General features: G+C 45.7%; 1 protein-coding gene across 1 annotated transcript in view; it reads left to right on the forward strand.

Annotated features, from left to right (window-relative positions):
- Positions 1 to 1,993: 1,993 nt before the first annotated feature.
- Positions 1,994 to 27,016, forward strand: part of desmb (desmin b) — a gene marked incomplete at its 5' end in the record, with an annotated part of 49,802 nt that continues 24,779 nt past the window's right edge. The window contains 2 exons of the mRNA XM_084319098.1: positions 1,994 to 2,577; positions 17,204 to 17,264. Coding sequence (XP_084175224.1) covers positions 1,994 to 2,577; positions 17,204 to 17,264 — 645 coding nt within the window. The remainder of the gene's footprint in view (positions 2,578 to 17,203; positions 17,265 to 27,016) is intronic.

Below are 27,016 nucleotides of genomic sequence, written 5' to 3' on the forward strand. Positions count from 1 at the left end.
AAGCTATTATATCCTATCATGAAAGAACATCGAAGCCTAAACAAACGTGTCGCCCTTGTAGTGGATAGACTATATATCAACAACCAACTGTTTAGGGACTCCAGTATCACTCCCTGGTTATTCTGAAACCCATTGAGACTATTTCTTTATGGTCGGTAGGCCTACTGACACTTCCTGTATTAAGCTACTGTAGGATTGCATAAGGGTTTGGTTATAGCTCGTATCAATGTGTGTAGCCTGAGAAATAAGTGCTATGAAATTGAATGTATGGTCAAAGCTAACTGGATTAATATCCTTGCCACCTGTGCGGTGATTGATTGAATGAACATTTTATTAACAGATTGCAGAATGGGTACAATACAGTACGGCTCAATACACACAATTGTTAAGGGGATGCAGACCAGAGAAAGACTTTCGTCTTGTTTACATCAGGGTCCCTCATTTTCAATTCATAATGAATTGTAAGTAAGGGTGCATGTAGCACCGTGCAATCCATTCTTTGTGGATCTAGCCCTGTGTGTCGGCCTCCATTGATGAAGGGGTGAGACATGGCAAATACACACAGCTACCAGGTGGAAAACTCAAAAAGAGTTTTTTTCTTTTTGCCAATGCGCGACCACTGTCACCTACCCGCAACCCCACTTGTGGTCAACCCGTAGTTTGAGAACCGCTGCACTAGACAACACCCAAAAAATACATCAAGTTTCAAGTTCAAGTTTCTTTAATAGTTGTCATACAGAAGTACAGAATACTTTTATACAAAATGCTTCTTACTGTTACGCTCCAGAGACTGTGCAAGACAAGATAAGTATGAAATAGAATAACATAGTATAGCATGTAAATTAGAAGTAAAAAAAATGAGGTCACAGTGTTCAGTATAGACATATGTACAATGTTCGATGCAGAGTAGACGTAACTGAGTTACCATATAATATACAATACTGTGTAGTGTACTAATATACAATACTATATAGTGCAAGGCAGAAATAGGATGAGGTGCAATTTAGGTACAATTTACAGTAGGTGTACGAGTTGTAGTGCAAATCCTTTATCAATAAATATAAAGTGTGTTTGTGTGATCTAAAGTGTGGAGAGTGGGTGCTGCAGTGTGTTGTTTGTTTAAGTGAGTGTGTGCGTGTGGGTGTGTGTGCTGTGTGCATTTGATGGTTGTTGCATAGTGTTTATTGTTCGTTTAGCAGCCTGATGGCCTGGGGATAGAAGCTTCTTCTGAGTCTTTCTGTGCTCGCCTTAAGACTCCGGTATCGCTTGCCTGACCGCAGCAGTTCAAAGAGGCAGTTGTTCGGGTGGCTCGAGTCCTTAATAAGGAAGTAGAGGCGTTGTCGTGCCTTCTTCACAACACTGTCAATGTGTGTGGTCCATGTCAAATCCTCGGATATGTGGGCTCCGAGGTACTTGAAACTGTTCACATGACACAATACCCAAAAAATACACTACACAACACCCAAGAAATACACTATGTAACACCCAAAAAATACACTACACAACACCCAAAGAATACATTATGTAACACCCAAAAAATACACTACGCAACACCCAGAAAATACACTATGCAACACCCAAAAAATACACTAGGCAACACCCCAAAAAATACACTATGCAACACTATTCAGTCAGTTTTCCAAGGTATCATGTCTGATCTTGCTGTTGTGTTTCATAATACAGGGATTAGGATCAACTGACCACCACAACAATCTCATGTCAATCGTCTCACACAGGCACACATGTTCTGTTCTGGAATACTAGCTCCCATGCCAAGGCCTGGACAGCTGAGAGAAAGAGGGCGGAAGGGAGCGAGAGAGAGAGAGAGAGATGTTTAGAGAGGGAGTTAGAACAGTGTTGCTGAAGAAAGGGGATAGGCAGGGGCCACAGGGAGGCCGGCTACAAATAGCTGGGGGGAGTTTTGCTGGCCCATCAGTAAGCCTGTCCTCCCCAGCCTGCTTCACACGGTGCTCCAACTCGCTGCCTCTTTACCATGACCTCCTACAGCTCCGCCGCCCAGTCCACCTCTTCCTACCGACGGACTTTCGGCCACGGCGGCTACGCCTCACCCTCCCTAAACCGCTCACTGTTCGGCCACGCGGGCTCCAGCGGCGGGGGAAGCCGCGTCTCCTCCAGGACCTATGAAGTATCCAAGACCTCCTCCGCCCCGGCCCACTCCGCCTACCGCGTCTCCTCCGGCTACGGCGAGCCTGTCGTCGCCTCGCGGGCCGTGGGCCGGCGCTACGCGGCCATGGGGGAGACGCTGGACTTCGGCGTGGCGGACGCGCTCAACCAGGAGTTCCTCACCACGCGCACCAACGAGAAGGTGGAGCTGCAGCATCTAAACGACCGCTTTGCCAGCTACATCGAGAAGGTGCGCTTCCTGGAGCAGCAGAACGCCGCGCTCACCGTGGAGATGGAGCGGCTGAAGGGCCGCGAGCCCGCGCGCATCGCCGACCTGTACGAGGAGGAGATGATCGAGCTGCGGCAGCAGGTGGAGATCGTCACCAGCCACAGGTCCCGCGTCGAGGTCGAGCGGGACAACCTGGTGGACGACTTGGACAAGATCAAACTCAGGTGTGTTAAACTGAACTACTGTACTTAAAGGTGCTGTAAGTGGTATTTATTGTTGGACTACATGTTAAAATAGTAGCTCTACACTCCTACAGCCATCATTGATATAGAAAATTGTCTGGTCAATAACCTGGGTCTCCCAGTCCCTCCACTTTGCAGTAAACACAAAATAATTTTTCTGGCATCCCATTCCAACTTCATCCAATCAGGAGAGAGAACTCCACACTGCAAAAATGGTCTGACAAAAATAAGAAATAAAAACTAGTTTTAAGGAAATGTGTCCTTGAAACAAGTAAAATAATCAACCAGCGCAGTACGCAAATTTGTCTGGTCAATATTTCTTGAAATAAGTGAAAATATCTATGTTTCTCTCTCCTGATTGGATAAAGCAGGAAGGGATACCAGCAAATGTATTTTCTGCAGAGCGGAGGGACTTGGAGACCCATGTTACTGACCAAACACTCTATATCAGCGATGGCTGTCAGAATGTAGAGCTATTTAACACATATTCTAACAAAAAGAACACCACTTACAGCACCTGATGATTTTGAAATATTTGTATTTGAGTATTCCCACTTTGGGGGACTTGCAGTTTTACTTGAAATTTAAAGAAAATACCATTTATTTGTATTCTGTAGTGGTACACTTTCACATTTCAGGTCTGCCAACGGTAAGGGAAAGAACCATAGAACCATATATAGTAGTAGTAGTAGTAGTAGTAGTAGTAGTAGTAGTAGTAGTAGTAGTAGTAGTAGTAGTAGTAGTAGTAGTAGTAGTAGTAGTAGTTTATTTATATACATGGACCACTAACCATTTCAACATAACATTTAGAGGTCAATGCATGAAGTCCTGAATGCTCCCAAGCAGCATAATACAAGAATGCACTCCATTTGTTTTGATAGACCTACTTAAGTAGGGGAAAGTGGGGGAAAACAAGCCAGTGGGGTAAGGTGACCCACGCCCTGTATCTGGGAAATATAGCCATGTACAATAATACCATATACCGTATATATTTATCTACATCTGTTTGAATATATCTGCATACATTCCTGTTTTACATAGCTGTATACCACTGGCCAGTACGTCTTACTACCATAGTTATACGTGTATCAATGTACAAAATAATCCTGTACATACATCAGATTAGCATATTAAGTCAGTAGCTTCATTATAAATATTCCATTTAATCATTTGTTACACTATATATTGTTAATGCAATTTACTGTTACCTTGCACTCTGGTTAGATGCCAACTTATTTTCGTTGTACTGTACTTGTGCCGTGTGATGACAATACATTTTTTTTTTTTTTTTTTTTTGTCTTTTTCCCCCTCCATTTTCCTCCGATTTTCTCCCATCCCAATGTTAGTCGTATGCCAATTCCCAGTCCCTTCCTGGTCGCTGCGCACTTACCCCCCACAGTCAGATCATCTGGGAGAGTGGAGGCTACCACGTGCTTCCTCCGACACACGTCCAGCCAATCACCGCTTCTTTTCACCTGGCAGTGCGGATTCTCATTGAGAGGGCGTAGCGTGTGGGAGGACCACACTATCCCCCTCACGTCCAATCCGCGCTTAGCAGGCGCCCCGACCGAACTGTAGGAGTCGCTGTTTACAACGACCCGGACCCACCCCGCCAGCTTCTCCCACCCTCTGATACAGCCAATTGTATCAGTGCAGACGGCCAGCCAAGCTGGTGACAACCCCGGAGCTGTGAGCTGGATTCGAACAGGCAAATCCAGCTCAGCTCCGGGGCTGGTGACGAACGCAATCTCCGCTCGGCCACCTAACCGCCTGATGACAATACATTTTAATCTAATCTAAATTGAAAGAGGTGGAGGAGGAGAGAGAAAAGGACAGGGTGAGGGGGAAACTGGCTCGGTAGCTCTGCCAACAGATGACAACAGATCAGAGATTAGCGCAGACCCACTTGAGTTTAGTTTAGTCTAGTTTATTAGGATTCCCATTAGCTGCTACAAATAGTAACAGATACTCTTCCTGGGGTCCACACAGAACAATACACACACACACACACACACACACACACACACACACACACACACACACACACACACACACACACACACACACACAAATACATGGCAATCATCAAGGTTTGTCAAATGCATTTTTAGAATCTTTCTTTTTTTTCAAAGTGCATTTTACCTTTTAGGGAAAAAGGGTGTAAGGAGAGGAGGAGGAGGGAAGGAGCTAGGAGGGAAAGAGGGGAACAGGGGAGAGCAGGAGAAGGAGTAGAGAGAGAGAGAGAGAGAGAGAGAGAAAGAGAGAGAGAGAGAGAGAGAGAGAGAGAATGTCTGTCTGTCTGTCTTGTCTGACTCTGAAGAAAGACGGTAAGCACATTTCCCATAATGTTGGTGTGTTCCTTTAAGAGGATTTTAGCTGTTGAGCAGTGAGCATGCGATTTATTGCTAATAATAATAATAATAATTCAGGGGAGAGCGAGCGAGAGACAGAGAGAGATGAGAGAGCGAACAAGAAAGATAAGAGAGTGAGCGACAGACAGGGATCAAGAGAGAGAGTGATGGGAGAAAGATATGAGAGAGTGAGCGGGAGACAGAGAGTGAGATGGGAGAGAGATAACAGAGCGAGCGAACAAGAGAGAGAGAAAGAAAGAGATAGGAGAGCGAGCGAGCGACAGACAGAGGGATCAAGAGAGAGAGTGATGGTTATCTATGTGTTTTCATTCTTATCCTTATATAGAAACAAACAGGTAAGGGAAACACAACCAGCTCTTTGCCTAAGAAGGCCCACCAGCTTAACAGGAGCCATGGATTGTATGTGTGGGTGTGTACTGTATGTGTGTGCGTGCATGTGTGTGTGCACACGTGTATATGCGTGTGTGTGAGACCTGTTCTAGCTCCCATAGTTCACACACACACACACACACACATAACACTCAAAGTGCATGCACACACACACACACACACACACACACACACACACACACACACACACACACACACACACACACACACACACACACACACACACACACACACACACACACACACACAAATACATGGCAATCATCAAGGTTTGTCAAATGCATTTTTAGAATCTTTCTTTTTTTTCTAAGTGCATTTTACCTTTTAGGAAAAAGGGTGTAAGGAGAGGATGAGGAGGGAAGGAGCTAGGAGGGAAAAAGGGGAACAGGGGAGAGCAGAAGGAGTGGAGAGAGAGAGAGAGAATGTCTGTCTGTCTTGTCTGACTCTGAAGAAAGACGGTAAGCACATTTGCCATAATGTTGGTGTGTTCCTTTAAGAGGATTTTAGCTGTTGAGCAGTGAGCATGCGATTTATTGCTAATAATAATAATTCATTTTATTTATATAGCGCTTTTCAAGAACCCAAAGACGCTGACAATAAGCAAAACAGAGAACAGAGAAACATAGAACCACAGGGAACAAGCAACAGTATGAATAAATACACAAGACATAAAACCATGAGTAACAAGCAACAAATAGGGAAGTAAGGAAATTGAGGGGAGGGGGGGGGGGTATGGGAGGGACAGGAGACGGAGAGAAAGTAGGGAAGGGGAAAGGGAGGTGGTAGGTTGGAGGAGGGTGGTTATGGGTAGGGAAGGTTGTATGCTTGGGAGAACAGGTAGGTTTTGAGTCAGGATTTTAAAGTGGAGAGTGAGAGAGAGTCTCTGATGGAGTCTGAGGGAGGGTGTTCCAAAGTCGGGGTGCAGCTTGTGAGAATGCTCCAAGGAGACCGAGCTGGATCATCATATCCTGTCTTCACCTGCATCTGGCAAGGATGTTACAACCAAGCATAAGGAGGGGGATACATGCACATGTAAACAACATTCATTTTGGACCCGCCACATTTTAAAAAAATTACATTCATTAATCAAATGATTACTACATAGAAATGTTATCTATAACACCTTTAACTCTCATTTTCATTCATATTCCACAAGAAGGAGGATTCATTTACACATCCTTTCTCTAGAACCTCTGTTATCAAGTTCACATTTGTATACCAATGTGTTGTGCTGTGGAACAGTATAAAACATCCAACTGAAACATCCTCAACATTATCAGTATTTAAAAGAAAGTTCAAAGAAAGCCTTTATTTAACCCAAACTCATAATTCTAACTGAAGTGTGATTAATATATGGATTGCTCCATACCAATGCTGTTGTTATCTTATCATGTTACTGTTTGTTATTGTATGTTCTATGTTATATGTCTACATGTGTATATACACATGGGTGTATGTGTATATATATACATGTGTGTATGTGAGTTGATATGTCTACAGATGTATGTTTTTTTTGCCTAAGTACAATATAGTTTAGTTTACTCAGTTTATTTGATCAGGGACAGTGCATAACAGTTATACATTTATAAATGAATAGAAAAAAAAAAAAAAAAAATGTAAATATGCCAACATTAGCAGGGTTGCTACAGTAGTTCTCAGTTGTAGTCCCTGGGCTAGATGTTTAAGCCAGAAAGAAACAGAAAAATAGAAGGACATTAAAGCTAATATTGTGGCAGATATCATGAAGGATGGGAGATACTACTGCCACAAGGAGAGGAGAAGCAATTAGACAGCTGATTAGGACTGATAGAACACACCTGTGCACCACAAGATTACCCACATCCAACACACACACACACACACACACACACACACATAACATAAAACACTAGGACAGACAGAGTATGGTTGAGTGGAGGTGAGGTAGGAGCGGAGTACAGAGAGAGAGTGATTGTTGATACGGAGTTTTGTGAGGTGAGAGGTAGTTGAGAGGAGAGGTGAAGGCGAGAAGGTGTTCATTGTGTACTGGACCCTAGACTGGCTGAGAAACCCCCTTGTGTACTGACCCTGGACTGGAAGACAAACTCTGAGTATTGAACAATCCCTTTTTTGTACGAGAGCCTGATACATGTTTTGACCTTGGACTGTTCTATTAATCAATAAATATTATTAATTTTTTGAAATTGTGCTTGTGTGGACATTGAAATAGTTTGTTTTGGTCCGTGTCGACTCTGAACACCACCAGGCTCGTCACAATATAAAAACAGTTTAAAACATATTCTGTACATTCACTCACTAGGCATTCATGCATCTATAAAAGAAAACAGTGTACAGGGACAAATCAAAGCCCATACATGTATAAGCACCGTATAGGCAGGCACACATATACATAATCATAATCACATAACCACATAATCACAATCAGGACAGTCAGGCTAGTGGGCAAGCATACAGGGGCTGGGCAGCTGGACTGTCACGTGACTTGCTAATGTATATAGTATTAGGCTACTGTGTTTCTTGGGGGGGGGGGGGGGGGGGGGGGGCGCTTGTAAATCACTTAACATAAAAAATGTAACACATTAAATGTATTGTTTAATTTGTACATGCAAATAAACTAAACTAAACTAATTCTCCTGAGGATACTTGAGGAGGTGGCGATGTCTCGCTATTCTATGTCCCACTCGTCACATTAGGACGGAGGACTGTGCAGGTGGAGAGCTGCGGCTCCTCCAGGGCGAGATGACTGGCTGACAGAAGGACGGAGGGGCGGATTAGAGAGATGTGGGAATCAGACGGGAGAAAGCGTTGACATTTCAACCTCGCCACAGACTGAGTGATATCAGGGTTTGCTTGATAAAAGGCAGTCCCGTGGCACCTAAAGCCGGTCCCGGCCCTGGCGTTATCGCTTGTTTGCTGTGGTTACAAGGGGGCGGGGTGTATTTTTAAACTCTGCCGCTCATAATGGTCTCTATTTTAAAGCGGACTAACTCTCTCAACGGCAGCTGGCTATAAGTCTCCCCCACCGTATAAATCATAGCAAGGCTATAATGACCAAGCCAATAGACGTGATGTTCTTTAGGGTAAGATGTGAGAATCGTACTCATGGTGGATGCCACGTTGCTCGGTGGAACATCAATAGGTTCGGGGGTTTACGTCACCTACTTGATTTGTCACAGTTGAAACTAGGGGTGTAAAGGTACACGTATCCATACCGAACCGAACTGTTTTTAGTGTGTACCGTACCGAACGGCTGTGTAGTGTACTGAATGAATACAACGGTATGTTAACCACTAACGACCGCCCACTGGGGGCTGTTTTTTTTTTCACAATCTAATATTATAATAATAATAATAATATTTTTTTTATTTTTTTTAACAAGTCGATTATTAACCCTTTCTAACCTGTTAACCTGTCATTTTCCGCCATGCGTAATCTGCCAATGACGTCTTACAGCGTCTTTGAGATCAATATTTCATATTTTCGTCATGGTATTCACATTTCACCCACGGAGTCTTTGCTGGTGTTGTAGGACTCCGCTCAACTCTCCAACGCTTCAATACCGCCACCTGGTGGCCGATCTGCGAGTTGCCAAAACCGGAAGTGGCCGGAAGTGCTTAGTCCGTCCCCTATTCTGTCCGGCCTGACTCTATCTAGACACCGTGCATATCGATCCGTTGCCATAACTCAATAAACAACATGATTGGACGTGTATTAGTATTATACAAACCGGAACTGGATCACCTAGATCAACATCCCATAATAGCAATCTTTTTGCTCCACGCTCATCACCCAACGGTAAGAGGAGACTGGGGTGAGTTTCAGCGTTTTTCTTTACTATTTTCGATACAAACTGCTCTGATCTATATATCACCCATACTACATAAATCATTTAACGTCGGTCATTGAATTATAAAAAAAAAATTGCCAATTTTTTTATTGATGAAAATGCATAATATGGTTTTTACCTATACATTCGGATCAGCAGTTCAGCACCTGCACTGTTGGTGGGTGAGCCTAGTAAAGGATGTCGCATTGCGTTCATCTTCAATGAATGGACCAATGCAATAGTCTACCAAAGCCCCCCCTCTCTCTCTATATATCTCACATACACACACACACACACACACACACACACACACACACACACACACACACACACACACACACACACACACACACACACACACACACACAGATTTATTGACACAGTTGTTTAGAAACAGTATTGTTACAAAGGGTCAGATTAAACCGAATATATATATTTATTGCCTGAGATCCCATGTATAATATTTGCATATCGTTTGATATCCCCTGTATATTCCTTGTACAATATATACGGAATATCCCTTTACCTGGTAGCAGGACAGACCATAATATTCATTCTCCTATTGGAAGCGACCCCTAGGCGCCAGCGCCATACCCCCCTCGAGCTGACTTGAAAGCTACCGCCAGGACTTGCCCAAACATGCCCGCTTTCGCCCAAGGCTACGAGACAGTGAGCAGGCTGGCACCATCGTTTACCCCCCGCACATATAAATATAGCGCGGCGAATACAGAACCCCCCTTGCAGTTCCTCTTCAGTTCGCCTTCAGTTCAGTCTGGTTCAGTTATCCAAGCGGCGTCTCACCCACTACGCAACGTGGGCAGAGCAGGGCTCGCATCGCCCCAAGATAGTCTCGTGTTATCCTAATACGTCTGTTTGTCGTATCGTTCTCTATTTATTGGTGGGCCTTCATTACGAGTCAAAGACCACGTGGAGTGAGTGATTGTGCGTCTAAATAGAGCACTTATCGCCCGTGCTAATAGTATAGTAACGTCAAGGTCAACCGTGCACTACCGCACCGGAGGATATCTACACCGGAGCAGCAGCACCACGGGGGATTTATTATTATTATTATCGATTATTATTCTTCATTCTTCACCAAGCTACTGGAAGCAGAGAGCCGTCTACACCCACTGCTGTGGGACCCACGTGCCCGTGGGGACATCACTCAAGCCCGTCTCCGTCGTACCGGAGACCCCACGGCTTCCACCTTCATCTGCGCGGAGCGCACCCTGGGATTACCAGGCTGCTTTCTCCGCTGACGCAGGGAGTAAATACACCGTCTCCAGGTGCCTTGCTACAGCTCCGTGGACCATTGACATTCCTAGAGCATTGCCCCCCTCTACTGGCTTACAACCGGTAGTACACCCCTATCCCAGAATACTAGATCTAATTCCTTAATACTCACTATTGATTTGCCTGCACATTCTATTTGCCTTATAAGCGCATCTAAAGTGACAAAGTGATGTAATCTAATATCCCCTTTATGTAATAAATATTGTAAACGAGTATTTTGTGTGGAAAACCGTGTTATTGTGGGAGTGTTCTAATCTAAAATACTTATGTACAGTATTGGCCAGGAGTACATAGACGGTAGTGATTTAATGATATCAGTACTTGATTAATACAGTCAGGGAATTGTACCCCTCAGTTACAATTGGTCCTTCGATAGCCGGAGAATAATTAGCGTAATATTAATATAATATTAATATTGACATGGCCGATGACGAACACTCCACAAACGGTTCTCCTAAGCTAGATCGCCCGCAGCGCAGACGACAGCCACCTCCCTACCTAGAGGCATACTCTGTCAGTCCAATACATAGCTTTAAAGGGAAGTTAAACGCGGAAAAAGTAGAAAGTAAAATTATGTCTGACCTTAACGACCAGGTTACCCCGACCACAGAGGCCCTAGTGGGTGCTAATGTAACTGACCAAGCTCACGGTGGGGACCAGGAGGGAACTGACACGACTTTACCCCCAGACAATACCGAAGAAATAGCCCCCGATCAGCTCCGGGAGGAAGACAACCCTAAAGAGACGCGCACCCAGGGGATGGATCTCCTCGGTACGCAACAGGAGAACGGGTCTCCAACCAGTACTGCCGGGAGCCGATCGCCCCGAACGGCGTCGTCCCCCAGCGAGGCGGACAAGATGCTGGCGCAAGCACTCATCGCCACCCTGGCAGCCTCCACCGAACGCGATCGACTTCAAGCGCAACAGACGTGCGAGCGCGAACATTACGCAGGTGAGCGAGAGCGCTTCCAGGCGCAACAAAGGAGCGAGGACGACCGAATAAGACTGGAGACCAGACGCCTCCAGACAGAAGAGAACATCGAGAGAAGCCGCGCCGACGTCGCAAATGCACAGCTCCACGCCGCCCATGCCAGCGCCAATGCCCAGCGCGACGTCGCCAACGCCCAGCGCGACGCTGCCCAGGCCAGCGCCAATGCCCAGCGCGACGTCGCCAACGCACAGCGCGACGCCGCCAACGCCCAGCGCGAAGCAGCGCGCAACGCAGCCCATGCCCGGCGCGAGGCAGAGCGCGACCGGCTACAGGCGGAGCTGATGGACAAACTGGTGGCCATGGCGACACCCCCTCACTCCGCACGGAGCTCCCAGAGATCGTCCAGACACGGGTCTAGGACACATTCCCCTACCCGACGAAGTGACCCGGGACCCCGCCAACAGGAGGAGCCTGTCCACGTCTCTGAACCCCCTCCCCAGCCGGTCCATACGAGACCCAGCAACCGGGTAACGGAACCGGACCGCGCCGAGAGACTGAACAGACGACTCCAGGTCCTAGCAGAGGAAGAGGAGGAGGAGGAGGAGGAGTGTCAAGCCGACCAGCAGCAACGTGCTCTGGCCCAGGAGGCCCAGTACAGCCCCGACCAGCAGCAACGTACTCAGGACCAGGAGGTCCAGTACAGCCCAGAAGTCAGCCCCGAGGCCCTGCGTTACAAACCCCCGACTCAACCCACGGGTGAGTTTGACGCACCGTCAGCCCCGAGGAACAGCACCTGGGTACCCGACCTTCGGTACCCACCAAGTACCAGCCCAAGACGACACACAAGAGGAGACTCGCCTAGGAGGCCTCTCCCCCAACGCTCACCGATGTGCCAGTCATCCATGACATCATACATTGCCACGCCGTCATTTCCCGACTTCGCCTATGAGAGTCGAGCACAGTACACGGAGCTCCGGATGTGCCTAGAGACAATGATGGTGGATGTCGCTGATGAACGCCACAAGTATGCAATATTACTGAAGCACCTGAAAGTACCGCGAGCGCACAATATAGCGCTAGCCTATGCTACCTCTACGACCCCATACACAGCGGCCCTTGCAGCGCTGGACCAGAGATATGGACGTATATGGGATTACGTAATAGAAGAGATAAGGCATATTGACCGCCTACCCCCAGCCACAGACAATCGCTCACTAGACGACCTGTCAATCAAAGTGCAGTCCCTGGTGGGGATGCTGGGAGCGCAACGGGAAAAGGGCAGGCATGAGCTATACGCCAACTCTAACGTCGAGAGGATTTTGGAGAAGCTGCCACCCGCAAGACAGGAGCGTTTTAGGCGGCAGAGAGACTACCGAGATCCCGACGGCCCCGAACCATCCCTCCTTGATCTAGCCGACTTCCTGGCGAGAGAAGTCAGCAGCTTACGACTGGATACATTCGGGCGGAGCACGCCAAGCTCCAGAGAGGGACCCAGGAGAATAAATGATGGAAGAAGATCGGTGACTGTCATGCACCAAGCCGAATCAGTACCGCAGCACTCCAACCACAACACCCCCTCGACGAAAGAGGACCAGTGGAAGATCGAGTGCCAGTACTGTGAGGGAGAACATCGGCTCCATCAGTGCGAAGATTTCAAGAAGCTGACCACGGATGATGTGAGCCAGTGGGTCAAGGACCACCGCCGCTGCTTCCGCTGCGCGCGCAGCCACCTAGCAGCTGAGTGCCGCCTGAAGAAAAGGTGCAGCAGGTGCGGTGGCACCCACCTGGAGGTCCTGCACGACATCAACAAGCGTCAGCCAGGACAACCGAGTGGGCCCGTCGCGGTACTGTACCATGCCGAGGCGGTGGCACCAGAACCAAAGTTCCACCAGACCGCTCCCTGGTGTCCCGACTGCCACGGCAGACACTGGCGGACAAGGTGCGACTCGTACCATATAGAGTCTACGTCACCACCCGAGACAGGAGTGCTCCACATAGACCCCCAGCATAGCGGGACCCCCCGTGTGCTCCTCAAAGTGGTCAGGGTGCTCCTGAGCCACGGGGACAAAGTCATGGACACTTACGCCGTCCTTGATGACGGGTCAGAGAAGACCCTTCTGCTCGCGTCCGCTGCGGCCCAGCTGGGACTGCGGGGGAGCGAGAACCAAATGACGATTCGGACAATAAGAAGAGATTTAAAGACGATAAAGGGCGAGAATGTCTCCTTCACTATCGCAGCAAGCGGGCAGCCAGAGCGACGGTATAGGATTACAAATGCTTTCACCAGCCAAGAAATAGGACTCTCGCAGTACACCTACCCTGTCACCAAGTTGATGGATAAATATGTGCACCTGCGCCAATTACCTATCCCGCTCATAGACGGCGCTACCCCGACCCTGTTGATAGGCTCCGACCATGCAGAACTCATAGTCCCGATTGACCGGGTCCATACAGGCCCCCGAGGCTGTCCTGCAGCAGTCGAGACCCGCCTAGGATGGACATTGCAAGGCCCCCTCGCTAAATCTCTCAACCGAACAGCAGCCACTAGCTGCCTCCACTCCAGAGCGACAGAAGAAGACACCGGCCTCTCCCCCGTACAGCAGAGGCTATTGACATTAAGCGAAAGGCCCGTGAGAGAACCGTGGGTACCAGAGGGAGTTCGGAACTCCACCCCCCTCAGCTGCGCTTCAGACGTAGCTGACCTCGAACCCAGCACCCCAAGCGACTCCTTGACGGGGCGGCCGGGACCGGCCCCTCCTCACACGGGGTACAGAGCGAACAAGAGAAACAGACGGAGGAGGAGAAAGCACAGCCAAGCCCAGATCAAAGCAGTCTCAGGCCCGCTTCCTCCTAAGCCCCCCTTCATCCCGTCCAGTCGTCATGACCATAGACCAGTCACCGCCCCGAGCTGCGTGGCCGGCCGGCCGCGTAAGCAAAGTGACCACTGGTGCCGACGGAAAGGTCAGAGTGGCAGAAGTGCTCGGCCAAGGGCGGATCTACAACCGACCCGTGGCGAGGCTGATCGAGTCGCCAAGGCTCCCCGACTTGCCTAATGACGACCATGACCCCTGACTTTGTGAACTGCCCGACCCCTCACAACGGACATTGAGTAGTGGACAGTGCGGTTAATCTGTCCCTGCTTAGCTAATTAGGTGGGACTAATTAGGGGGCGGCTGTTACAAAGGGTCAGATTAAACCGAATATATATATTTATTGCCTGAGATCCCATGTATAATATTTGCATATCGTTTGATATCCCCTGTATATTCCTTGTACAATATATACGGAATATCCCTTTACCTGGTAGCAGGACAGACCATAATATTCGTTCTCCTATTGGAAGCGACCCCTAGGCGCCAGCGCCATACCCCCCTCGAGCTGACTTGAAAGCTACCGCCAGGACTTGCCCAAACATGCCCGCTTTCGCCCAAGGCTACGAGACAGTGAGCAGGCTGGCACCATCGTTTACCCCCCGCACATACAAATATAGCGCGGCGAATACAGAACCCCCCTTGCAGTTCCTCTTCAGTTCGCCTTCAGTTCAGTCTGGTTCAGTTATCCAAGCGGCGTCTCACCCACTACGCAACGTGGGCAGAGCAGGGCTCGCATCGCCCCAAGATAGTCCCGTGTTATCCTAATACGTCTGTTTGTCGTATCGTTCTCTATTTATTGGTGGGCCTTCATTACGAGTCAAAGACCATGTGGAGTGAGTGATTGTGCGTCTACATAGAGCACTTATCGCCCGTGCTAATAGTATAGTAACGTCAAGGTCAACCGTGCACTACCGCACCGGAGGATATCTACACCGGAGCAGCAGCACCACGGGGATTTACACCCCGCCCGCAGTGCCACTCTCCGGGCAAGGATTATTATTCTTCATTCTTCACCAAGCTACTGGAAGCAGAGAGCCGTCTACACCCACTGCTGTGGGACCCACGTGCCCGTGGGGACATCACTCAAGCCCGTCTCCGTCGTACCGGAGACCCCACGGCTTCCACCTTCATCTGCGCGGAGCGCACCCTGGGATTACCAGGCTGCTTTCTCCGCTGACGCAGGGAGTAAATACACCGTCTCCAGGTGCCTTGCTACAGCTCCGTGGACCATTGACATTCCTAGAGCATTGCCCCCCTCTACTGGCTTACAACCGGTAGTACACCCCTATCCCAGAATACTAGATCTAATTCCTTAATACTCACTATTGATTTGCCTGCACATTCTATTTGCCTTATAAGCGCATCTAAAGTGACAAAGTGATGTAATCTAATATCCCCTTTATGTAATAAATATTGTAAACGAGTATTTTGTGTGGAAAACCGTGTTATTGTGGGAGTGTTCTAATCTAAAATACTTATGTACAGTATTGGCCAGGAGTACATAGACGGTAGTGATTTAATGATATCAGTACTTGATTAATACAGTCAGGGAATTGTACCCCTCAGTTACAAGTATTATTCAAGTAGTTTTATTGACACAGATGTTTAGAAACAGTATAATTAAAGTAGATTTATTGACACAGACTTTTAGAAAAACTGTATAATTCAAGTACCTTTATTGACACATGTTTAGAAACAGTATTATTCAACTAATTATCTCTTTGCCTCTCTCTCTCTCTTTCTGACTCATTCTCAAACTAATAAATTAAATTGAATGAGCTTCACTTACATGACATGCATGTGAACATGGCGCTGAACCAGAAATAATAATAATTAAAAGAATACAAATATTAACTCTTTCAGTGCCCACCACGACATAACATGTGTTATCAGCCCGCCCCCTGAATGCCCACCACGACTATTAGCGTGTTCTTTTTTTATTAGCGATCTGAATTCATATTTCATCAACCAAGTCTCTCGTTGGGAAACCAGCCCCATCAGGAGCTCAGATGTGGAAAAAAGCGCCCCCTATCATCTCCCAGATGGTAATGCACCCTTTTGGAATGGACTCAATGAAAATGGATGAGAAAAGAAAAATCCGGAATCCACATTTTACTTCTCAGGCATGTAATCCGAGCCGATTGCAGTCATTCTGGTCCCTCAGAACAGCGTGGAATATGTGTTTCGAGCACCCAGCGTTGGATCAATAAAAGCGATAGATTTTTGGAATGGCGATCAGGAATTGGAATGATCTTTTTGGAGAACATCTGATCTGAGGTAAGGAATCTATTTTACAAGTCTTGGGATAATCAGAGTTGTATTCGCTGAGCTCTCAGCGTGTGCCCTATGTGTGATCTGTCTGTGTGTGCGCGATGGCTTTGAGGAAATAAGATAATCGATTTTTCAGATCGCCTATATAGCGTGCATACGTACACATACTATCGATAATCTAGCGTTTATTTGAAAACGATTCATAAATAGGCCGAAAAATTTCAACGTTTTTGTGTATTCTAGAATATTCCAGTACAGGGCGTTTATTATGGAATCTTTTTATTTTCCTTGAAAACGAGGGCTTTTCAAAATGCTATGAAACGAAAATGAACTGATAAAAAAACAATCCGCTTCAACAATGTTGACTGGAAAACGAGTCATTGATAAGCGACGGGCAGATTAGACACATAGCCATAATTTAAAACATAGATTAGGCGTTATTAACGCTAACATTGAAGTGGATGATGGGCATTCAAGCACTAAATCGTGCGCCCCCTGCTGGCACTGAAAGTGTTAAGAAAGAAAATAAATAATAAATAAACTTTACATGCATATCGGTAGATTATGATATCAACATTTCTAGTTATTTACCAGATTCTCTCTCTCTCTCTCTCTCTCTCTCTCTCTCTCTCTCTCTCTCTCTCTCTTTCAGACTTCAAGATGAGATCCTGCAGAAAGAGGATGCAGAGAGTACTCTTGCTGCATTCAGGGCGGTGAGTCTTATTACATTACATTCTATCTCATAATAAATATAGACTCAAATATAGAGCGCTCTTCTTCAGTGAGGTCGCTTCAGGAATAGAACTAGGCTAGATAGAAGACGTTCATTTATTTACTAAATGTGTCTTACTGGCAGCTTTTTCACAGTGGTCCATGTTGTTGGGGAATCCTTCTGACTCTTTGTGACTCTTTTTCTGACTCTCTCTCTCTCTTTCTGACTCTTTCTTTCTGACTCTCTTTCTGACTCTCTTTCCGACTCTTTCTTTCTGACTCTTTCTTTCTGACTCTCTTTCTGACTCTTTCTTTCTGACTCTCTTTCTGACTCTCTTTCTGACTCTTTCTTTCTGACTCTCTTTCTGACTCTCTTTCTGACTCTCTTTCTGACTCTCTCTTTCTGACTCTTTCTTTCTGACTCTTTCTTTCTGACTCTTTCTTTCTGACTCTCTTTCTGACTCTCTTTCTGACTCTCTTTCTGACTCTCTTTCTGACTCCTTCTGACTCTCTTTCTGACTCTCTTTCTGACTCTCTTTCTGACTCTTTCTGACTCTCTTTCTGACTCTCTTTCTGACTCTTTCTGACTCTCTTTCTGACTCTTTCTTTCTGACTCTCTTTCTGACTCTTTCTTTCTGACTCTCTTTCTGACTCTCTCTCTTTCTGACTCTCTCTTTCTGACTCTTTCTTTCTGACTCTCTTTCTGACTCTCTCTTTCTGACTCTCTTTCTGACTCACTCTTTCTGACTCTCTTTCTGACTCTTTCTTTCTGACTCTCTTTCTGACTCTTTCTTTCTGACTCTCTTTCTGACTCTCTTTCTGACTCTTTATTTCTGGCTCTCTTTCTGACTCTTTCTTTCTGACTCTCTTTCTGACTCTTTCTTTCTGACTCTCTTTCTGACTCTCTCTTTCTGACTCTCTTTCTGACTCTTTCTTTCTCACTCTCTTTCTGACTCTCTTTCTGACTATCTCTTTCTGACTCTTTCTTTCTGACTCTTTCTGACTCTCTTTCTGACTCTCTTTCTGACTCTTTCTTTCTGACTCTTTCTTTCTGACTCTCTTTCTGACTCTCTCTTTCTGACTCTTTCTTTCTGACTCTTTCTGACTCTCTTTCTGACTCTTTCTGACTCTCTCTTTCTGACTCTTTCTGACTCTTTCTGACTCTTTCTGACTCTCTCTTTCTGACTCTCTCTTTCTGACTCTTTCTTTCTGACTCTCTTTCACTCTTTTTCTGACTCTTTCTGACTCTCTCTTTCTGACTCTCTTTCTTACTCTGTCTGACTCTCTCTTTCTGACTCTCTTTCTGACTCTCTTTCTGACTCTCTTTCTGACTCTCTTTCTGACTCTCTCTTTCTGACTCTCTCTTTCTGACTCTTTCTTTCTGACTCTCTTTCACTCTTTTTCTGACTCTTTCTGACTCTCTCTTTCTGACTCTCTCTTTCTTACTCTTTCTGACTCTCTCTTTCTGACTCTCTTTCTGACTCTCTCTTTCTGACTCTCTCTTTCTGACTCTCTTTCTGACTCTCTCTTTCTGACTCTCTTTCTGACTCTCTCTTTCTGACTCTCTTTCTGACTCTCTTTCTGACTTTCTCTTTCTGACTCTCTTTCTGACTCTCTTTCTGACTCTTTCTTTCTCACTCTCTTTCTGACTCTTTCTTTCTGACTCTCTTTCTGACTCTTTCTTTCTCACTCTCTTTCTGACTCTTTCTTTCTGACTCTTTCTGACTCTTTCTTTCTCACTCTCTTTCTGACTCTCTTTCTGACTATCTCTTTCTGACTCTCTTTCTGACTCTCTTTCTGACTCTTTCTTTCTGACTCTCTTTCTGACTCTCTCTTTCTGACTCTCTTTCTGACTCTCTTTCTGACTCTTTCACTCTTTTTCTGACTCTTTCTGACTCTCTCTTTCTGACTCTTTCTGACACTCTTTCTGACTCTCTCTTTCTGACTCTCTTTTTGACTCTTTCTCTGACTCTCTTTCTGACTCTCTTTCTGACTCTCTTTCTGACTCTTTCTGACTCTCTCTTTCTGACTCTCTCTTTCTGACTCTCTCTTTCTGACTCTTTCTTTCTGACTCTCTTTCACTCTTTTTCTGACTCTTTCTGACTCTCTTTCTGACTCTCTTTCTTACTCTTTCTGACTCTCTCTTTCTGACTCTCTCTTTCTGACTCTCTTTCTGACTCTTTCTGACTCTTTCTGACTCTTTCTGACTCTCTCTTTCTGACTCTCTTTCTGACTCTCTTTCTGACTCTTTCTTTCTGACTCTTTCACTCTTTTTCTGACTCTTTCTGACTCTCTCTTTCTGACTCTTTCTGACACTCTTTCTGACTCTCTCTTTCTGACTCTCTTTTTGACTCTTTCTCTGACTCTCTTTCTGACTCTCTTTCTGACTCTTTCTGACTCTCTCTTTCTGACTCTCTCTTTCTGACTCTTTCTTTCTGACTCTCTTTCACTCTTTTTCTGACTCTTTCTGACTCTCTCTTTCTGACTCTCTTTCTTACTCTGTCTGACTCTCTCTTTCTGACTCTCTTTCTGACTCTCTTTCTGACTCTCTTTCTGACTCTCTTTCTTACTCTGTCTGACTCTCTCTTTCTGACTCTCTTTCTGACTCTCTTTCTGACTCTCTTTCTGACTCTCTTTCTGACTCTCTCTTTCTGACTCTCTCTTTCTGACTCTTTCTTTCTGACTCTCTTTCACTCTTTTTCTGACTCTTTCTGACTCTCTCTTTCTGACTCTCTCTTTCTTACTCTTTCTGACTCTCTCTTTCTGACTCTCTTTCTGACTCTCTCTTTCTGACTCTCTCTTTCTGACTCTCTTTCTGACTCTCTCTTTCTGACTCTCTTTCTGACTCTCTCTTTCTGACTCTCTTTCTGACTCTCTTTCTGACTTTCTCTTTCTGACTCTCTTTCTGACTCTCTTTCTGACTCTTTCTTTCTCACTCTCTTTCTGACTCTTTCTTTCTGACTCTCTTTCTGACTCTTTCTTTCTCACTCTCTTTCTGACTCTTTCTTTCTGACTCTTTCTGACTCTTTCTTTCTCACTCTCTTTCTGACTCTCTTTCTGACTATCTCTTTCTGACTCTCTTTCTGACTCTCTTTCTGACTCTTTCTTTCTGACTCTCTTTCTGACTCTCTCTTTCTGACTCTCTTTCTGACTCTCTTTCTGACTCTTTCACTCTTTTTCTGACTCTTTCTGACTCTCTCTTTCTGACTCTTTCTGACACTCTTTCTGACTCTCTCTTTCTGACTCTCTTTTTGACTCTTTCTCTGACTCTCTTTCTGACTCTCTTTCTGACTCTCTTTCTGACTCTTTCTGACTCTCTCTTTCTGACTCTCTCTTTCTGACTCTCTCTTTCTGACTCTTTCTTTCTGACTCTCTTTCACTCTTTTTCTGACTCTTTCTGACTCTCTTTCTGACTCTCTTTCTTACTCTTTCTGACTCTCTCTTTCTGACTCTCTCTTTCTGACTCTCTTTCTGACTCTTTCTGACTCTTTCTGACTCTCTCTTTCTGACTCTCTCTTTCTGACTCTCTTTCTGACTCTCTTTCTGACTCTTTCTTTCTGACTCTTTCACTCTTTTTCTGACTCTTTCTGACTCTCTCTTTCTGACTCTTTCTGACACTCTTTCTGACTCTCTCTTTCTGACTCTCTTTTTGACTCTTTCTCTGACTCTCTCTTTCTGACTCTCTTTCTGACTCTTTCTGACTCTCTCTTTCTGACTCTCTCTTTCTGACTCTTTCTTTCTGACTCTCTTTCACTCTTTTTCTGACTCTTTCTGACTCTCTCTTTCTGACTCTCTTTCTTACTCTGTCTGACTCTCTCTTTCTGACTCTCTTTCTGACTCTCTTTCTGACTCTCTTTCTGACTCTCTCTTTCTGACTCTCTCTTTCTGACTCTTTCTTTCTGACTCTCTTTCACTCTTTTTCTGACTCTTTCTGACTCTCTCTTTCTGACTCTCTCTTTCTTACTCTTTCTGACTCTCTCTTTCTGACTCTCTTTCTGACTCTCTCTTTCTGACTCTCAAGTTCAAGTTCAAGTTCAAGTTCTTTAATAGTTGTCATACAGAAGTACAGAATACTTTCATACAAAATGCTTCTTACTGTTACGCTCCAGAGACTGTGCTAGACAAGATAGTATCAAATAACATAATAACATAATATAGCATGAATTTAGAAGAAGAAAATGAGGTCACAGTGTTCGGTATAGACATATGTACAATGTTCTGAGTTACCATATAATATACAATACACAATACTATGCAGTGTACTAATGTACAGTACTATCTAGTGCAAAGCAGAAATGGGATGAGGTACAATTTTAGGTACAATTTACAGTAAGGTGTACGAGTTGTAGTGCAATCCTTCATCCATAAATATAAAGTGTGGGGAGTGGGTGCTACAGTGTGTTTGTTTAAAGTGGGTGTGTGCTATAAGTGTGTGGAGTGGGTGCTACAGTGTGTTTGTTTAAAGTGAGTGTGTGCGTGTGGATGTGTGTGCTATGTGCGTTTGGTGGTTGTTGTTGTGTAGTGTTCATTCATTGTTCGTTTAGCAGCCTGATGGCCTGGGGATAGAAGCTTCTTCTGAGTCTTTCTGTGCTCGCCTTGAGACTCCTGTATCGCTTGCCTGACCGCAGCAGTTCAAAGAGGCAGTTGTTCGGGTGACTGGAGTCTTTAATGATTCTCTTAGCCTTGCCCTTGCAACGCTTGTAGTAAATGTTCTGGAGGGTGGGGAGCCCCCCTCCAATTGTGCGTTCGGCTGAACGTGTCACTCTTTGTAGTCTGCTTTGGTCTTGTGCAGTGCTATTCCCAAACCAGGAGGTGATGTTGCCGGTCAAGATGCTCTCTATTGTACATGAGTAGAAGTTCTTAAGGATCTTCTGGCTGACTTGGAACTTCCTTAGGCGCCTGAGGAAGTAGAGGCGTTGTCGTGCCTTCTTCACAACACTGTTAATGTGTGTGGTCCATGTCAAGTCCTCGGATATGTAGGCTCCGAGGTACTTAAAGCTGTTGACTCTCTCAACCGGTGCCCCGTCGATGCTGAGGGGGCTGTAGTCCTTGACCCCCGACCTCCTGAAGTCCACAATCATCTCCTTTGTTTTGCTGACGTTCAGGGAGAGGCTGTTTTCCTGGCACCATCCCGCCAGGACCTTGACCTCTTCCAGGTAGGCCCTCTCGTCGTTGGCAGAGATCAGGCCCACCACCACTGTGTCGTCAGCAAATTTGACGATTGTATTGCTACTCCGCTGAGCCACACAGTCGTGTGTGTACAGGGAGTAGAGGAGGGGACTCAGAACACAGCCCTGGGGGGCCCCTATGTTGAGGGTGATGGATGAGGAGGTGCAGTTGCTTGCTCTCACCACCTGGGGTCTGCCAGTCAGGAAGTCCAAGACCCACTGGCAGAGGTCATAGCCCAAGCCCAGGTCCCTGAGCTTGGCTATGAGTATGGAGGGGACTATGGTATTGAATGCCGAGCTGTAGTCGATGAATAGCATTCTCACATAGTTCCCCTGCCTCTTGTCCAGGTGTGATGCTGCTGTGTGCAGCACATGGGATATGGCGTCCTCCGTGGACCTGTTGGGGCGGTATGCAAATTGCAGGGGGTCCATGTTGATGGGGAGGGAGGAGCAGATGTAGCCCTTTACTAGCTTCTCAAAGCACTTCATGGCTATGGAGGTGAGCGCTACAGGGCGGTAGTCGTTGAGGCAAGCAGGCTTGGATTTTTTGGGTACAGGGATAATAGTGGACTTCTTCAGGCAGGTGGGGATGACAGCCTGTTCTAAGGACAGGTTAAATATGTCAGTGAATACTGGGGCCAGTTGGTCGGCACAGACTTTTAGGACGCGGCCGGGGATGCCGTCTGGACCTGCTGCCTTCCTGATATTCACTTTTTTAAAGGTCCGCCTCACCTCATGCTCTGTTACCCTGAACACTGCGCCTCCATCAGCAGCCGACCCCCCCCCCCCCCATTGCCGAGGCTTGTGAGCTGGTGTTGTTATTACCAGCATCAAACCTCGCATAGAAGGTATTGAGGTCATTTGCTAAGGAGATGTCACTGTTCAGTTTGAGGGAGGCGCCTTTGTAGTCTGTCATCGTTTTGAGCCCCTGCCACATAGCTCTAGAGTCAGCTTGTTCAAACTGGAGTTCAATTTTATCCCTGTAGCGTCGTTTGGCCTCTGACACTGTCCTCCTTACGTTGTATCGCGCCACCTTGTGGTCATTCATGTTGCCTGCCTCTAGGCCGTCGTTGTATGCTTTGGTGCGCTCTCTCAGAGCTTCACGGACGGATTTGTCTACCCAGGGTTTTTGATTTGGGTAAACTTTCATTTTGGTAGTGGGGATTGTTTCTTTCACCCTAGTACAAACATAGTCCAGCACTGTCTCCGTGTAGACATTAATGTTATCTGTGTCGCGGAACACATTCCAGTCTGTGTGGTGAAACACTGACCGGATCGTCTCCTCTGACGTCACATCCCATTTCTGCACCTCTCGCGAGACTACGGGAGTACTTTTAATTCTCTGTCTGTACTTTGGTGAAAGAAAGATGGATGCGTGATCTGACTTACCAAAGCCACTATCAGAATGAGCCTTGTAGCCACCTTTAAATTACGTGTAACAGTGATCTAGGATGTTACCGCCTCTGGTGTTGCAAGTCACATGCTGATAGAAGTCAGGCAATACCTTTCTCAGATTGGCGCTATTGAAATCTCCCAGAACTAAAATGGCGGCGTTAACATTCGCCACTTGGATTCTATTTACCTCGTCGTGTAGTCTGGAGAGCGCAACCTTGTTGCTGGCTTGCGGTGGAATATACACTCCGACCAGGACGATCGCCGTTAACTCCCTCGGGAGGAAGAAAGGACGACACTTGATGGTTATATATTCCAGTTCTGGGGAGCAGTGGTTGGATAATTCCTTCACGTTAGTTGGGTCGCTCCAATTTTTGTTAAACATGAAGGCAATACCTCCTCCACGTTGTTTACCGGACTCTGCTGATGTCCGATCCTTGCGATGGATAAAGAAGTGATCAGCCGGTTGAATTGCGTGGTCTGGGACGTCCGGCGTCAACCACGTCTCGGTGAAGCAGAGGACGTTGCAGTCCCTAACGTCTCTTTGATATTGAATCCTTGCTCGGATGTCATCCAGTTTATTGTCAATTGATTGTACATTGGCTAGCAATATACTGGGCAGTGGTGTACGGTGGCGTCTGGATCTCAGCCTGTTACGGATCTCGGCCCTCTTCCCTCGCCGTCTGGTTCCTCTGTTCCTGGGGTCTAGGAACAAAGGATCTGGTCCTGATCTCCGGAGAATTTCTTCAGGCCATTGATGCGGTTCGGAAAGCTGATCCAGTGAGTAATCCAGTTGGTAAGTTTCCCGTAATCCAATGTCTATGAGTGACTGACGGTCATATACATTAAATGCACCAACAGTTGGTACGAACAAAACTCTAAAAACTATAAATATTAACAAAAGTAAACACAGTCTCGACGGAGCGAACAGAGAGGCAGCCGGTCGGAGCAGCGCCATCCTGTCCTCTTTCTGACTCTCTCTTTCTGACTCTCTTTCTGACTCTCTCTTTCTGACTCTCTTTCTGACTCTCTCTTTCTGACTCTCTCTTTCTGACTCTCTTTCTGACTTTCTCTTTCTGACTCTCTTTCTGACTCTTTCTTTCTCACTCTCTTTCTGACTCTTTCTTTCTGACTCTCTTTCTGACTCTTTCTTTCTCACTCTCTTTCTGACTCTTTCTTTCTGACTCTTTCTGACTCTTTCTTTCTCACTCTCTTTCTGACTCTCTTTCTGACTATCTCTTTCTGACTCTTTCTTTCTGACTCTCTTTCTGACTCTCTTTCTGACTCTTTCTTTCTGACTCTCTTTCTGACTCTCTTTCTGACTCTCTCTTTCTGACTCTCTTTCTGACTCTCTTTCTGACTCTTTCTTTCTGACTCTTTCACTCTTTTTCTGACTCTTTCTGACTCTCTCTTTCTGACTCTTTCTGACACTCTTTCTGACTCTCTCTTTCTGACTCTCTTTTTGACTCTTTCTCTGACTCTCTTTCTGACTCTCTTTCTGACTCTCTTTCTGACTCTCTTTCTGACTCTCTTTCTGACTCTTTCTGACTCTCTCTTTCTGACTCTCTCTTTCTGACTCTTTCTTTCTGACTCTCTTTCACTCTTTTTCTGACTCTTTCTGACTCTCTTTCTGACTCTCTTTCTTACTCTTTCTGACTCTCTCTTTCTGACTCTCTTTCTGACTCTCTTTCTGACTCTCTCTTTCTGACTCTCTTTCTGACTCTCTTTCTGACTCTTTCTGACTCTCTCTTTCTGACTCTCTCTTTCTGACTCTCTCTTTCTGACTCTTTCTTTCTGACTCTCTTTCACTCTTTTTCTGACTCTTTCTGACTCTCTCTTTCTGACTCTCTCTTTCTGACTCTCTCTTTCTGACTCTCTCTTTCTGACTCTCTTTCTGACTCTCTTTCTGACTTTCTCTTTCTGACTCTCTTTCTGACTCTTTCTTTCTCACTCTCTTTCTGACTCTTTCTTTCTGACTCTCTTTCTGACTCTTTCTTTCTCACTCTCTTTCTGACTCTTTCTTTCTGACTCTTTCTGACTCTTTCTTTCTCACTCTCTTTCTGACTCTCTTTCTGACTATCTCTTTCTGACTCTTTCTTTCTGACTCTCTTTCTGACTCTCTTTCTGACTCTTTCTTTCTGACTCTCTTTCTGACTCTCTTTCTGACTCTCTTTCTGACTCTCTTTCTGACTCTCTCTTTCTGACTCTTTCTGACTCTTTCTTTCTGACTCTCTTTCTGACTCTCTTTCTGACTCTCTCTTTCTGACACTCTTTCTGACTCTTTTTCTGACTCTCTCTTTCTGACACTCTTTCTGACTCTCTCTTTCTGACTCTCCCTTTATGACTCTCTCTTTCTGACTCTCTCTTTCTGACTCTCTTTCTGACACTCTTTCTGACTCTCTCTTTCTGACTCTCTCTTTCTGACTCTCTCTTTCTGACTCTCTTTCTGACTCTTTCTTTCTGACTCTCTTTCACTCTTTTTCTGACTCTCTTTCTGACTTTCTCTTTCTGACTCTCTCTTTCTGACTCTCTTTCTGACTCTTTCTGACTCTCTCTTTCTGACACTCTTTCTGACTCTCTTTCTGACTCTCCCTTTATGACTCTCTTTCTGACTCTTTCTGACTCTCTCTTTCTGACTCTCTCTTTCTGACTCTCTCTTTCTGACTCTCTTTCTGACTCTCTCTTTCTGACTCTCTCTTTCTGACTCTCTTTCTGACTCTTTCTTTCTGACTCTCTTTCACTCTTTTTCTGACTCTTTCTGACTCTCTTTCTGACTCTCTTTCTGACTCTCTTTCTGACTCTCTTTCTGACTCTTTCTGACTCTTTCTGACTCTTTCTTTCTGACTCTCTTTCTGACTCTCTCTTTGACTCTCTCTTTCTGACTCTCTTTCTGACTCTCTTTCTGACTCTCCCTTTCTGACTCTCTTTATGACTCTCTCTTTATGACTCTCTCTTTATGACTCTCTCTTTCTGACTCTCTTTCTGACTCTCTTTCTGACACTCTTTCTGACTTTCTCTTTCTGACTCTCTCTTTCTGACTCTCTTTCTGACTCTTTCTTTCTGACTCTTTCTGACTCTCTTTCTGACTTTCTCTTTCTGACTCTCTCTTTCTGACTCTTTCTGACTCTCTTTCTGACTCTTTCTGACTCTCTCTTTCTGACTCTCTCTTTCTGACACTCTTTCTGACTCTCTCT

The sequence above is a fragment of the Notolepis coatsorum genome (assembly GCF_963971535.1).
Source record: "Notolepis coatsorum genome assembly, chromosome: 1".
Taxonomy (NCBI): domain Eukaryota; kingdom Metazoa; phylum Chordata; class Actinopteri; order Aulopiformes; family Paralepididae; genus Notolepis; species Notolepis coatsorum.